This window comes from Mustelus asterias, chromosome 3 (assembly GCF_964213995.1).
Source record: "Mustelus asterias chromosome 3, sMusAst1.hap1.1, whole genome shotgun sequence".
In the NCBI taxonomy this organism is placed as follows: Eukaryota; Metazoa; Chordata; class Chondrichthyes; order Carcharhiniformes; family Triakidae; genus Mustelus; species Mustelus asterias.
Window position 1 is genome coordinate 151,926,056 of NC_135803.1, and position 15,441 is coordinate 151,941,496.

The 15,441-nt window shown below is 49.2% G+C and overlaps 1 protein-coding gene across 1 annotated transcript in view; it reads left to right on the top strand.

Annotated features, from left to right (window-relative positions):
- Positions 1-10,520: 10,520 nt before the first annotated feature.
- LOC144491891 (collagen alpha-1(VII) chain-like) overlaps positions 10,521-15,441 on the top strand; it is a 37,861-nt gene continuing 32,940 nt past the window's right edge. Inside the window, exons 1-2 of the mRNA XM_078210182.1 lie at positions 10,521-10,575; positions 12,938-13,165. Of these exons, the coding sequence (XP_078066308.1) occupies positions 10,521-10,575; positions 12,938-13,165 (283 nt within the window). The remainder of the gene's footprint in view (positions 10,576-12,937; positions 13,166-15,441) is intronic.

Here is a 15,441-nt window from a genome sequence, read left to right on the forward strand (position 1 = left end):
AGTTGTGGGGGGTGGGCCTGGGTAAGATGTTGGGTAAGTCCAAAGATGGGCGGGTTAGGTTGATTGGCCATGCTAAAATTGCCCCTTAGTGTCCTGAGATGCGTAGGTTAGAGGGATTAGCGGGTGAGTGTGTAGGGATATGGGGGTAGGGCCCAGGTGGGATTGTGGTCGGTGCAGACTCGATGGGCCAAATGGCCTCTTTCTGCACTGTAGGGTTTCTATGATTCTATGATTCTATGCTCTTTTGGAGAGTCAGTGCAGACTCAATGGGCTAAATAGGCTTGTTCTGCACTGTAGGGATTCTATGGTTCGATGTTTCACTGTAACTGTGTAAATATTTCTTGTGGGAGAGCGATGCCTTGTATCTTTATCTGAATAGCTGAGGCTCTGGCTGTTACAAAGGATTGTGACGTTGTGATGATTCTCGAGGCTTCGAGTATGGGGATTCCCTGCAAATATTGGCACAATTTCAGAGAGCTCTGAGGTATTGGAACATTTCTGGGAATACCCTGCAAGTATTGACACATTTCTAGAACTCCGATGCAAATACCAATCCGTTTTCGGGAATGCCCCTACAATTGTTGACACATTCCCAGGAACACCCAGCAAATGTTGCCCCACTTCTGCTCATTTCCTGCAAATATTGATATATGACCTCCTTACAAATATAATTTAATTTAATATTTTAGAATTAATTTGTGGAACATGGGCGTCGCTGGCTGGCCAGCATTTATTGCCCATTCCTCGTTGCCTTTGGAGGGCAGTTGAGAGTCAACCACATTGCTGTGGGTCTGGAGTCACATGTAGGTCAGATTGGGTGAGGACGGCGGATGTCCTTCCCTAAAGGACATCAGTGAACCAGATGGGTTTTTCAAACAGTCGACAATGGTTATCAGTAGATTCTTAATTCCAGATTTTTTTGATTGAATTCAAATTCCACCATCTGCCGTGGTGGGATTCGAACCCGGGTCCCCAGAACATTGGCTGAGTTTCTGCATTAAGAGTCTGGAGATAATACCATGAGGCCATTGCCTTCCCCCTGAGAGGCAATGGTCAGGGACACTGCCAGGGAGCCCCTATTCTAATCTTCGAAAGGGAGTGCTGGTTACCCAGAGTGTGTTGTCAATGCAGAGAGCTTTTCCATCAGTATGGAGCTGGACAAACATAAGAACATAACTAGGAGCAGGAGTAGGTCATTCGGCCCATCGCGCCTGCTCCACCATTCAATAAGATCATGGCTGATCTTTTTGTGGACTCAGCTCCACTTACCCCCCCCCCCCCCCCCCCGCTCACCATAACCCTTAATTCCTTTCCTGTTCAAAATTCTATCTATCCTTGCCTTAAAAACATTCACTGAGGTAGCCTCAACTGCTTCACTGGGCAGGGAATTCCACAGATTAAACAGAGGAGACATGTGCAAGGATGTCGAAGGATTTATAGAGTTCTCCAGACAGTGCCCAGGCAGTATCTGGTAAGCTCTCCAGGCTCTGCACTAAGCCCCACTTAGAAAACATTGCCATCAATGAGGTCAACAGTCACTCTGCACAGTCACTGAGGCCGAAACCCCCTCCCCCCACTTCACTTCCACTTGCTTAGAGGGCTCAACATTTCCAGCTTTAAACTGCGAGAGTGTTCAAAATGAGGATGTACTGCAGGCAGTGTTTAAAAGTGGGATACTGGGCAACAATCGTGAGAGGCCCCAGACTTGGATATTGTGCCTGACGAGGGTGGCACAGTGGTTAGCGCTGCTGCCTCACAGCGTCAGGAACCCGGGTTCGATTCCCAGCTTGGGTCACTGTCTGTGTGGAGTCTGCATGTTCTCCCCATGCCTGCATGGGCTTCCTCCAGGTGTTCCGATTTTCTCCCACAGTCTGAAAGACGTGCTGGTTAGGTGCATTGGCCGTGCTAAATTCTCCCTCTGTGTACCCAAGCATGCACCGGAGAGTGGCAACGAGGGGATTTTTACAGTAATTTCATTGCAGTGTTAATGTAAGCCTACCTGTGGCAATTAATAAATAAATTTAATAAAACCCCTTAAAAACAGGAAAAAGCTTGTGTCACCTCCAACTGCGAGCTTCTCCATTGCCACTCTTCATGTTGTTTGCTTTGATTATAGCTGGTAGAGAATTCTTCCTTTGAGCCTTGCTGTCTTCTATCTCTTGTGTCTCACGGGGATATCACTGGAAAAAGCCTCCTCGCCCATTGCGTCAGCACCCACGGGGTATGCACCGTACCAACAGGACAAGTCTGTATGTTCCGGTTTACATAACTTCAGACTTCTGATCCGGAACCAAAGGTTGCACGGGAGGGGAGGAAGAAAAAAAGAGAGCGAATGCTTTCTCTCCAGCTGTGTGAAATCATCGCCCGGAGGGAGCACTGCTGCCAAGAGGCAAGGTTGAATCATCCGGGGTGCGTGCAAAGCACCCCTGTGTGCCCTGGATTGATCCTGTGCCAAAGGATAGGAGAAGTTAATAAGAGGGCAAAGAAAGTTCCACGTCCATCGCTGGCTGCATCTGTGCCAGGTGTGTCACTGAAGTGCAGAAACAGGAATGCCACACCCCTTTCCATTGCAAAATAAAGTAAAGTTTATTTATTAGTCACAAGTAAGGCTTACATTAACACTGCAATTAAGTTACTGTGAAATTCTCCTAGCCGACACACTCCGGCGCCTGTTCGGGTCAATGCACCCTAACCAGCGCGTCTTTCAGACTGTGGGAGGAAACCGGAGCACCCAGAGGAAACCCACGCAGACACGGGGAGAATGTGCAGACTCCACACAGACAGTGACCCAAACCGGGAATCGAACCCAGGCGCTGTGAGACAGCAGTGCTTGCCACTGTGCCACTGTGGCTTCCCGCAAAGATTGAAACGGTTACCGATTGGTATCATTCTGCTGACATGTGAAACATAAGGGACTTGGGAATCATTGTTCAAGATTCTCTTACGGTTAGCATGCAGGTTCAGTTGGCAGTTAGGAAGGCAAATACAATGTTAGCATTCATGTCGAGAGGGCTAGAATACAAGAGCAGGGATGTACTTCTGAGTGTATAAGGCTCTGGTCAGACCCCATTTGATGTATTGTGAGCAGTTTTGTGCTCCATATCTAAGGAAGGATGTGCTGGCCCTGGAGAGGACAGTAAGAAGTCTCACAACACCAGGTTAAAGTCCATGACCTGAGTGGGTTCGTGATCCGTAGTCCTTTCGGTATCTTGTCTGCTTTCTTGCATGTTTGTAGAAACTTGATGTCTGTGTCGATATGCGCGATCTTCTTGGAGATCCTCTCCACTTGGAGCCGGCAGTTTGCGGCGTCGATGGTAGTCATGATGTGGAGATGCCGACGTTGGACTGGGGTAAACACAGTAAGAAGTCTCACAACACCAGGTTAAAGTCCTGGAAAGGAGCCAGAGGAGGTTCACAAGAATGATCCCTGGAATGAAGAGCTTGTCGTATGAGGAACGGTTGAGGACTCTGGGTCTGTACTCGTTGGAGTTTAGAAGGATGAGGGGGGGATCTTATTGAAACTTACAGGATACTGAGAGGCCTGGGTAGAGTGGACGTGGAGAGGATGTTTCCACTAGTAGGAAAAACTAGAACCAGAGGGCACAGCCTCAGGCTGAAGGGACTGAAACAGAGATGAGGAGAATTTTTTTTCAGCCAGGGAGTGGTGAATCTGTGGAACTCTTTGCCGCAGAAGGCTGTGGAGGCCAGGTCATTGAGTGTTTTTAAGACAGAGATAGATAGGTTCTTGATTAATAAGGGGGTCAGGGGTTATGGGGAAAAGGCAGGAGAATGGGGATGAGAAAAAAATATCAGCCATGATTGAATGGCGGAGCAGACTCGATGGGCCGAGTGGCCTAATCCTGCTCCTATGTCTTATGGTCTTATAAGCTCACTGTTACGGTTGCAAGATGTTGTAGCCGGAGCTGGTGTATGAAGGGTTATTTGTGGGTGTGGGGACGGGCGATAGAAAACTGCCCTCATCCTTTCTTGATCACCTGTATCGGCGTTTGCATTGTCTTGCGGCAAAGGCAGCATTGGGGGTGCAACATGGACACCAGTTCGCCACGAACCATTACCATAACAAGTGTGTAGTTTCGTGAATGCTATGTCAAAAATAGATGCGCCAATCTGCAGTCTTTCCAAAAAATATCTATGGGGACGAATTTTCCAGTTCTGCTCGCCACGGGAATCGTAGCGGGCAAGGGGCGGACCATGGAAAGGTCTGTTGATCTCGGACAGGATTTTTCGGTCTCGGGGTGAGCGCGGCCAGAAAATTCCGCCCATAATTCTTTTCGATTTGGTGTACTGAAGTGAAGGATCAAAGATGGTAAAGATTCAGTGAGGAGATGAGGTAGTGATTTAGAGAAAGCTGACTTGGCTTTGGAAAGATGTCAAAGGAATGAATTAGTATTGTTCGATTGTGTCTTCACTCCCACCAAGCACCGTTCCCCTCTCACTCCCTGCTATGGACAGCCATTAGCAGCCTTTCCCCTGGTTTCTGTGGCTATGACTCATCTTTCATTCCCTCACCCTGCAGTATAAATATCTCCCACTTTCTGTGCCTTTTGACAAAGGGTCGTCTGGACTCAGTGTCAGCTCTTTTCTCTCCTTACGGATGCTGCCAGACCTGCTGAGATTTTCCAGCGTTTTCTCTTTTGGTTTCAGATTCCAACATCTGCAGTAATTTGCTTGGATTCAAGTGTTGTTACTTTTCACTTTTCAGTTAATAATGCTAATCGGAGTGAAAGTTCGAAGCTGACTTCAGTGCGACCGTTCAAAAGGAGAATTGGTTAAATACTTGAAAAGGGCGGGAATATTGCAGGACTATGGAGAAAGAGAGAGAGAGTGGTGGCGTTGGGGACCAGGCAACTCTTTCAAAGAACCGACACGGGCACGATGGGCCGAATAGCCTCCCCCTGTGCTCTGGGACTCTGGGTGGCACGGTGGCACAGTGGTTAGCACAGCTGCCTCACAGCGCCAGGGAGCTGGGTTTGATTCCTGGTTTGGGTCACTGTTTGTGTGGAGTCTGCACATTCTTTGCGTGGGTTTCTTCCGGGTGCTCCAGTTTCCTCCCACAGTCTAAAGATGCGCAGATTAGGTCGATTGGCCAAGCTAAATTGCCCCTTGGTGTCAGGGGGATTAGCAGGGTAAATAAGTAGGGTTATGGGGAGAGGGCCTGGGTGGGATTGTGGTTGGCGCAGACTCGATGGGCCGAATGGCCTCTTTCTGCACTGTAGGGATTTTATTCTATGATCCTCTCATTTCAAACTGAAGAGGTGATTTAATTTCTTGTTTCCAAAATGTGTTCTGAGCCCCAGGCTCCTTCGCTGGAGGTTGCAGGTGGTTCTGGTTAACGTGTTTGTGCAAACACATGGCAGATTCAAAGGGCCTTTCAATGGTTTGCTGAAAGCTGTCATAAGCTTTCCAAATTTGAAAGGAACTTTCTGTAAATATTAATTTGCTCTCTGAGGTTGAGTGAACAACTTTATTGTGTGCGGTGTGTTGGAAACAGGAGGCATGTGAAATTGGGCTGGTTAGCTCCTTTTCTTTGGCTGCTTTGATAGTCACTCTCGTCTAACCTTGAGAAATCTGTCCATTTTTAGAATCATAGAATCCTACAGTGCAGGAAGAGGCCATTCAGCCCATCGAGCCTGCAGCAACAGCAATTCTATCCAGGACCCATCCCCGTAATCCCACATATTAACCCAATAATCCCTCTAACCTACACATCCCGGGACACTTATGGGCAATTTAGCATGGCCAACACACCTAACCCGCATATCTTTGGACTGTGGGAGGAAACCGGAGCACCCGGAGGAAACCCACGCAGACACGGGGGAGAATGCGCAAACTCCACGCAGACAGGGACCCAAGTCTGGAATTGAACCCAGGTCCTTGGCGCTGTGAGGCAACCGTGTTAACTACTGTGCCACCGTGCCACCCAAGGCAGCAATGGGATCTGGATCTGAGTGACCCTGGCAGAACCTAAGTTGATAGTTCGTGAGCAGGTTACTGTTCAGTGGGTGTTGCGTGATAGCCCTGCCAATTACACCTTCCATCACAGTGGTTAGCACTGCTGCCTCACAGCGCCAGGGACCCGGGTTCAATTCCGGCCTCAGGTGATCGCCTGTGCGGAGTCTGCGCGTTCTCCCCATGTCTGCGTGGGTTTCCTCCCACAGTCCAAAGATGTGCAGCTTAGGTGGATCGGCCATGTTAAACTTCCCCTTCGTGTTCCAAGATAAGTTTATTTTTAAATGTATTTATTGTCACAAGTAGGCTTATATTAACACTGCAATGAAGTTACTGTAAAAATCCCCTAGTCACCACACTCCGGCGCCTGTTTGGGTAGACTGAGGGAGAATTTAGCACGGCCAAAGCACCTAACCAGCACGTCACTCGGATTGTGGGAGGAAACCGGAGCACCTGAAACCCACGCAGATATGGGGAGAATGTGCAAACTCCACACAGACAGTGACCCAGGCCGGGAATTGAACTGGGGTCCCTGGTGCTGTGAGGCAGCAATGCTAACCACTGTGCCACCCAGATGTGTAGGTTAGGGGGATTAGCCATGATAGATGTTTGGGGTTATGGGGTGACGGAGGGTGGGGTGCGGAGGGGGTGGTTAAGATGTTCTTTCAGTGAGTCGGTGCAGATTCGATGGGCCGAATGGCCCATTCTGCACTGTAGGGATTCTATGATTCTATTAATGTGTTTGTGAGAATTTGGTGCCCAGTCAACTCTCCGATCACTGTCGCAGGACCGGAGAATCCCAGCTGCAGGTGAGGCTGGAGAACCCGGTCCGAAGTGGGAAGCACCTTCCGGCAGCGAAGGGAGAGATATCTGGAACCTGTGCTCAGTTATCTTACCAAACATTGACTTAATTCGTTTACAGAACAATAACAAAAATATAGTGCAGCCTGTTATAATAATAATTATGGTTAGATTTACAATGATGACATTGCAAAGCAGGATACTTGTCATTATATTGCATATGCTGCTAAATAGCAAGGTTTGTCAGGTGAACTGTCGGGGAAAGTTTAAGGGAGATGTGCGGGGGATGTTCTCCACGCAGAGAGTGGTGGGTGCCTGGAATGCGCTGCCAGAGGAGGTGGTGGAAGCAGGCACATCAGCAACATTTACAAAGAACAAAGAAAATTACAGCACAGGAACAGGCCCTTCGGCCCTCCAAGCCTGCACCGACCATGCTGCCCGTCTGAACTAAAACCCCCTACCCTTCCTGAGACCATAGCCCTCTATTCCCATCCTATTCATGTATTTGTCCAGATGCCCCTTAAAAGTCACTATTACATCTGCTTCCACTACCTCCCCCGGCAGCGAGAGCCAGGCACCCACCACCCTCTGTGTAAAAAACTTGCCTCGTACAACTCCTTTAAACCTTGCCCCTCGCACCTTAAACCTGTGCCCCCTAGTAAGCAACTCTTCTTTAAGAGGCTTCTAAATGGGTACATGAATAGGTAGGGACTGGAGGGATACCGACCGGTAAACATCGAAACCCTACAGAGCCATTTGGCCCATCGAGTCTGCACTGACAACAATGCCACTCGGACCCTATCCCCATAATCCCACATATTTATCCCATTAAATCCCTCTAACCTACGTATCCCGGGACACTAAGGGGCAATTAGCGTGGCCAATGCACCTAACCTGTACATCTTTGGACTTTGGACCAGTGGCAGAGAAAGGGCTGATTCTGGAACAACAGCCTGACTCACACTGATTCCCTCCCATTGAATTTAAATGGGTTGCAAATTTACTGTGAACCGGTTTCATAGAAACTAGAAGGAGGATCAGGCCATTCAGCCCTTTGAACCTGCTCTGCTATTTATTTTGATCATGGCTGATCATCAAATTCAATATCCTGATTTACCCCCACCACCCTCCCCGATATCCCTTGATCCCTTTAGCCCCAAGAGCGATATCTAATTTCTTCTTGAAATCAGACAACTTTTTGGCGTCAACTACTTTCTGTGGTCGTGAATTCCACACATTCAGCACTCTCTGGGTGAAGAAATTTCTCCTCACCTCAGTCCTAAAAGGTTTACCCCTTCCTACTATTGGTGTTGAGAGATTTCTTGCCCAATGTTGTTATTATTCAGGAAATATGTTCACTTATAAATGGCCCATGTACCACCAGCAAGGGCTAATGGTTTGGGAGGGGAATTTCCTTTCATCTCTCCTGTATCTCCCTGGTACATGCAATTTCTTTGGTTTTGTCATGTGGGTAAGCTGGTCAGGGCACATTTAGTTGGCAATTAAGAACAGAAGAACGAGGAGCAGGCCATTCGGCCCCTCAAGTCTGCTCTGCCCCTCAGCAAGGTTATGGCTGATCTGATGCCCCCTCTCTTGAATCCCTCGTCAATCAGAGATTTGCCTAACTCAGTTTTGACCCAGCCTCCACTGCGCTCTGGGGAAAAGAATTCCAAAGACTAACAGTCCCTTCAGAGAAGAAATTCCGACTTTTCACCATCTTAAATGGGAAACCCCTTCTTTGGAAACTGTGCCCTGAGTTCTCGATTCCTTCATCAGTGGAAACATCCTCTCAGCTCCCTCAGAATCAATAGGACCACCTCTCATTCTTCTAAGCTCCGACGAATATAGGCCCAAGCCTGCCTTCTTCATAAAACCCCTTAATCCCAAAAAGGAAATGCTGCCTCACAGTGCCAGGGACCCGGGTTCGATTCCCGGCTTGGGTCACTGTCTGTTCTCCCTGTGTCTGCGTGCGTTTCCTCTGGGTGCTCTGGTTTCCTCCCACTGTCCAAAGACATGCTGGTTATGTGGATTGGCCATGCTAAATTCTCCCTCAGTGTACCCAAACAGGCGCCGGAGTGTGGCGACTAGGGGATTTTCACAATGAAGTGCAGTGAAGACAATTTTGTCTTGCATATACTTTAATTGGAAGCAGTTCAGAGAAGGTTCATTCAGCTGTTTGCTGGGACGAAGGGGCTGGTTGGGCCTATACTCATTGGAGTTTAGTAAAATGAGAGATGATCCTATTGAAAAACACAAGATTCTCAGGGAGCTTGACAGAGTGGTGTCTGCAGTGTTCATGTAAGCCTACTTGTGACACTAATAAATAAACTTAACTCTTTAATTTGTTTGAAGAAAAGGCCTTTCGGCCCATTGAATCTGCACTGACTCTCTTAGACAGAGTATCTTACCCAGACCCCCTCCTCCACTCTGTCCCCGTAACTTCACACATTTACCACGGCTAGTCCATCGAACTCACATATCTTGGGACACCAAGGGGCCACTGTGCCGCTATTGGTGATGAGAAAGGAATACATTTCCTTTATATAGGGTCGAGAGCTTCAAGTTTTTAGGTGTCCAGATCACCACCAACCTGTCCTGGTCCCCCCCATGCCGACACTGTAGTTAAGAAAGCCCACCAACGCCTCTACTTTCTCAGAAGACGAAGGAAGTTTGACATGTTAGCTACGACTCTCACTAACTTTTACAGATGCACCATAGAAAGCATGCTTTCTGCTTGTATCACAGCTTGGTCTGGGGCTCCTGCTCTGCCCGAGATCGCAAGAAACTACAAAAAGTTGCGAATGTAGCCCAATCCATCGCACAAACCAGCCTCCCATCCATTGACTCTGTCTACTGTGGTAAACCACTGTTAGCTTATTGCCTGTGTGTGTGTGTGTGACATGCCTGGGCATGCCCCTGCCAGCCCTGCCTGAGACTCCTCCCCCCCCTTGTCCAGGTATAAAGGTGACTGCTCCCAACCCCCCCTGCCTCAGTCGCTGGACCAGTTCATCAGCATGGGTGTGCTCCAAGTCTTTTGCAAGTAAAAGCCTATTTGTTCTTGCATACAAACTAGTCTTTGCTTGATTGATAGTGCATCATCTACACTTACCGCTGCCTCGGAGAAGCAGCCGGCATAATTAAGGACCTCACGCACCCCGGACATTCACGCTTCCACCTTCTTTCGTCTGGAAAAAGATACAAAAGTCTGAGGTCACGTCCCAACCGACTCCAGAACAGCTTCTTCCCTGCTGCTGTCAGACTTTTGAATGGACTTACCTTGCATTAAGTTGATCTTTCTCTACACCCTAGCTTTGACTGTAACTCTACATTCTGCACTCTCTTGTTTCCTTCTCTATGAACGGTATGCTTTGTATAGCGCGCAAGAAACAATACTTTTCACTGTATGTTAATACATGTGACAATAATAAATCAAATCAAATCATATTTAGGGGAGAGTGTGATCTCATTACATTTAGTTCCCATTAAAGTTGGTTGGCAGATGCATACTAACTGTGTCTGATTGGAGACCTGTTGTTTACCCAGCTGGCATTGCCCCCTTTGGAAGCTGGTGCCCCGTGTTGTGCAATCCTTGGGGACACTTCGTGTCTTTGATTAGGCTTTATTTCAAAGGGTGGCTGGGGGGGGGGGAATGGGGAGGGTTTGGGCAGGTGTGAGTATAGAAGCGAGGTTCTGAGTTTATATTTAGCTTTCACAGTGATAACTTCACGTTGAAAACCTTTCATCTCCTGATGTTGGATGATGACTTAAGGCTGGATAAGAAACGTGCTGGGTCTCGCCTGGACGGTGGGGTGATTACTCTGATGTTGTGTTAAGGAGCAGCAGCAGAGGGCTGGATTCAAATGCTCCCTCCCACCCCTGGATGTCAGGCTCCGGTCATAAGAATATAAGAAATACAAACAGCAGGCGGCCATTTGGCCCATCAAGCCTACTCTAGCAAGATCATGGTTGATCTGATCTTTTTTTTTATTCATTCGTGGGACATGGGCATCGCTGGCTGGCCAGCTATTATTGCCCATCCCTCATTACATAGAGGATAGGAGCAGGAAGAGGCCCTTTGGCCCTTCAAGCCTGCTCCACCATTCATTACGATCATGGCTGATCATCCGGCTCAGTAACCCACTCCTGCTTTCTCCCCATAACCTTCGATCCCATTTGCCCCAAGTGCCATATCTAGCCGCTTCTTGAATACATTCAAGTTCCCCTTGAGAAGGTGGTGGTGAGCTGCCTTCTTGAATCGCTGCAGTCCACGTGCTGTGGGTTGACCCACAATGCCGTTCGGGAGGGAATTCCAGGATTTTGACTCAGCGACTGCGGAGGAACGGCGATATGTTTCCAAGTCAGGATGGTGAGTAGCTTGGAGGGGAACTTGCAGGTGCTGGTGCTGCCATGTCCTTTTATATAGAAGTGGTCGTGGTTCAGCTCTACTTTCCTGCCTGTCCCCATGACCTTTGACTCTCTGGTCCGTGCTAGTTGGCTCAGGAAGAGATCAGGTCAAGTAATGATACCTTTCAAGGTCAAATAGACGCAATCTCGGATCAGATCTGAGGAACGCCACCTCCATGCGAAGCGATGGATGTGAGTCGTTGTTCAGCAGGAGAAAGGGGTGAATGGAGGGACCTTGACATAAAATCTAGTGGGATATGTGGGATATCTCAGGAGTGTGATGGAATACTCTCCACTTGCCTGGATGAGTGCAGCTCCAACAACCAGGCGGCACGATGGCATAGTGGTTAGCACTGCTGCCTCACAGCGCCAGGGACCCGGGTTCAATTCTGGCCTCAGGTCACTGTCTGTGCGGAGGCTGCACGTTGTCCCCATGTCTGCGTGGGCTTCCTCCGGGTGCTCCGGTTTCCTCCACAGTCCAAAGATGTGCAGGTTAGGTTGATTGGCCATGCTAAGTTGACCCTAGTGTCAGGGGATTAGCAGGATATATACGTGGGGTTGCGGGAATAGGACCTGGATGGGCTGAATGGCCTCCCTCTGCACTGTAGGGATTCTATGAACGCTCAAGAAGCTTGACACCATCCAGCTCAAATATGCAGCCATTTCATTGGCAGCCCATCCGCAAACATCCACTCCCTCCACCACTCTTGCACAGTAACAGCAGTGTGTGCCATCTACAAGATGCACTGCAGCAATTCACCAAGGCTCCTTCGACAGCACCTTCCAAACCGATGTCCTTTACCAGCCAGAAGGACAAAGGCAGCTGATACCTGGGAACATAGCCACTGACACTTGGAAGTTCCCTTCCAAGCCACTCACCACCCTGACTTGGAAATACATCGGCAGTTCCTTCACTGTCCCTGGATCAGAATCCTGGAATTCCCTCCCCTATAACAGCATAGTTGGTGTACCTACACCACAGGGACCGCAGCGGTTGAAGAAGGCGGCTCACCACCACCTTCTCAAGGGCAGTTAGATACGGGCAGCAAATGCCGGTCCAGTCAGCAATATACTGGACCCCGTGAAAGCATTTTTAAAATGTTAAAAGGTTTTATTCCCTGAAGTTTAGACAATCTTCAGGTGTCTCACTGAAATGTGTAAAACTCTTAGAACACTTGGCAAGATCCATGCTGTTGTTTTCCTCATTATGTTAGAAATCTTAGAAACCCTACAGCACAGAAAGAGGCCATTCGGCCCATCGAGTCTGCACCGACCACAATCCCACCCAGGCCCTAACCCCATATCCCTACATATTTACCCACTAATCCCTCTAACCTACGCATCCCAGGACAGTAAGGGGCAATTTTAGCATGGCCAATCAACCTAACCCGCACATCTTTGGACTGTGGGAGGAAACCGGAGCACCCGGAGGAAACCCACGCAGGCACGAGGAGAATGTGCAAACTCCACACAGACAGTGACCCAAGCCGTGAATCGAACCCAGGTCCTTGGAGCTGTGAAGCAGCAGTGCTAACTACTGTGCTACCGTGCCGCCCACATTATGTTCCGAACTGTTGACAGAAATACAAATTGCTGCTTTTGTTGCGTGCTGGCCTTTGCGGGAATGATTGATCGAGAAGCAGCTTTCCTGTGACATAAGATAAATTCTGATTGCATTTTTGTTTTTTGTCCCGGCTTGGCGACCTCGCCACTGCCTCATCCCCCCCCCCACCCACCCTCCCTCTCCCACCTCTGCCAGCAGGAGAGGCCGACACTCAACTGGAGGAGAAAACCCTGGGAGCTGATGCCACCTCCTTCATCCTGGAGGAGCTACTGGCAGACACGGTGTACGTCATTACCATTCACCCCATCTACCCCAGGAATACAGCGGCACCGACCTCCATCTCCGGCAAGACGTGTAAGTACCCGCAGCCTCCGATAGAGGCCCAGCACACCCCGGCAGCCTCTGGGCATGCTGGGATGAAATGGCGTAATCTGTAGCTTGAACATTGCTGAAGAGGGAGCCATGTTGCATTGTTCTCATCAGGACAAATGCAAGAATACCAAACTTCAAACAATCTCGACATTTTACAGTACAGGAGAAAAGGGTGTTGGTTGGTCGAGGCGTTGCCCTGGAGAAAAGAACAGGGAGCTATAGGCTCCCCAAGCTCCTGGATAAATCAGAGAAGGTGCCAAGCTTGGACGTATCAGTGGCTATTGATGGACCTCAAACGCTGTGCGAGTGTTTCAGTGGGGGGTTTGCGGTGCTTGGGAAGACTGTATGTGAATTATTAATGGTGATGTGTGTGGATATGTGTCTTGTATAGAACCGTAGAGCAATAGAAAAGTTACAGCACAGAAGGAGGCCATTCTGCCCATCTTGTCCATGCCAGCCTGAGGACACCCAGGTGCCCTTTCTAATCCCACCTTCCTGCACCCGGCCCATAGCCCTGTAGCTTGCAGCACTTAAGGTGCAGATCCAGGTACCAGGGCAGCGAGTTCCAGACACCCACCACCCTCTGCGTAAAAAAGCTTTTCTTCTTGTCCCCTCTACACCTCCTACCTCTTATCTTGGATCTATGTTCTCAAACTCTCCACCAAGGGAAACCATTTTATCCTGTATATGGGGATCCAGTGTTGAGTTGCTTCCTTCCACTCCCATAGAACTCTTTTACAGAATGATAATGCACAAAAAGAGGCCATTCGGTCCATCATGTCTGTGCTGGCTCTTGAAGAACTATCTAAGTTGCCCCATTCCCATTGTTCTTCCAGCCTTACAAATCCATCTCTTTTCAAAGATTCCTCCAATATCGCTTTTGAAAGCTAACATCTGTGCCTATCCTTTTTTTTTCAGGCAGTGCATTCCAGATCATAGAATTCTTACAGCGCAGAAGGGGGCCATTCGGCCCATCGAGTGTGCAACCACTCTCCGACAGAGCATCCCACCCAGAGCCAATCCCACGTAACCCCACATATTTACCCTGCTAATCCCCCGAACGTAAACATCTTGGGACACTAAGGGGCAATTTATCATGGCCAATCCACCTAAGCAGCTTGTCTTTTGGACTGTGGGAGGAAACCGGAGCACCCGGAGGAAACCCACGCAGACACGGGGAGAATGTGCAAGCTCCACACAGACAGTCACCCGAGGCCGGAATCGAACCCGGGTCCCTGGCGCTGTGAGGCAGCAGTGCTAACCACTGTACCACTGTGCCGCCCTAACAAATTTCCGTAACAGCTCGTTGAATGAGATCTCTTCATCCCACCATGGCTTTTGCCATGTCCACAGGTTACCAACCTTCCTGTCTATGGAGACAGTGGGTTTGATTTTCAATCTGGGGTCAGGAACTCTACACTTGGATAATATCCGAGTCTTGACCCTACCCTATGCCAACGTCACTCATGCCATGTAATTTTCAAATCTCGATTGTCCATTTGACCCGGTGGTGAGCAGGGTGCCCAATTAGCGGCACAGAGCGTTACCGGGAAGTGCCTATAGAGCATGAGCAGCAAAGGGAGACGGCAGCCATGATGGAGCCTGCACTTGCCCTGCAGAGGAGATGAGGCAGCACCTCCAGAGGCCCAACAGCCTCATGACACAGGGAGGTGGCAAATGTGACTGGTCTTGAATGCACTGCCAGGGAGGGTGGTGGAGGGGGGATGCCTCACATCCTTTAAAAAGTACCTGGATGAGTACTTGGCACGCCATAACATTCAAGGCTAAGCGCCAAGTGCTGGCAAGTGGGATTAGGTGGGCAGGTCAGGGCCTTTCATGGGTCGGTGCAGACTCGATGGGCTGAAGGACCACTATTTTCAAGTCAGGATGGTGAGTGGCTTGGAGGGGGACTTGCAGGTGGTGGTGTTCCCAGGTATCTGTTTGTCCTTGTCCTTCTAGATGATTGATGTTGGAGGCCATCGAAGGAACCTTAGCAAATTTCTGCAATGTACCTTGTAGATGATACACACTGCTGCCGCTGTGTGTCAGAGATGGAGGGAGTGAATGTTTAATGTAGTGAATGGGGTGCCAATCAGCGGGCTGCTTTGTCCTGGATGGCGTTGAGCTTCTTAAGTGTTGTTGGAGCTGCACCCATCCAGGCAAGTGGGGAGTATTCCATCACACTCCTGACTTGTGCCTTGTAGATGGTGGACAGACATTAGGGGGTCAGGAGGTGAGTTACTCGTTGCAGAATTCCCAGTTTCTGATCTGCTGCTGTGGCACAGTATTGATACAGTTGGTCCAGTTCAAATCCTGGACCCTGACCCGCC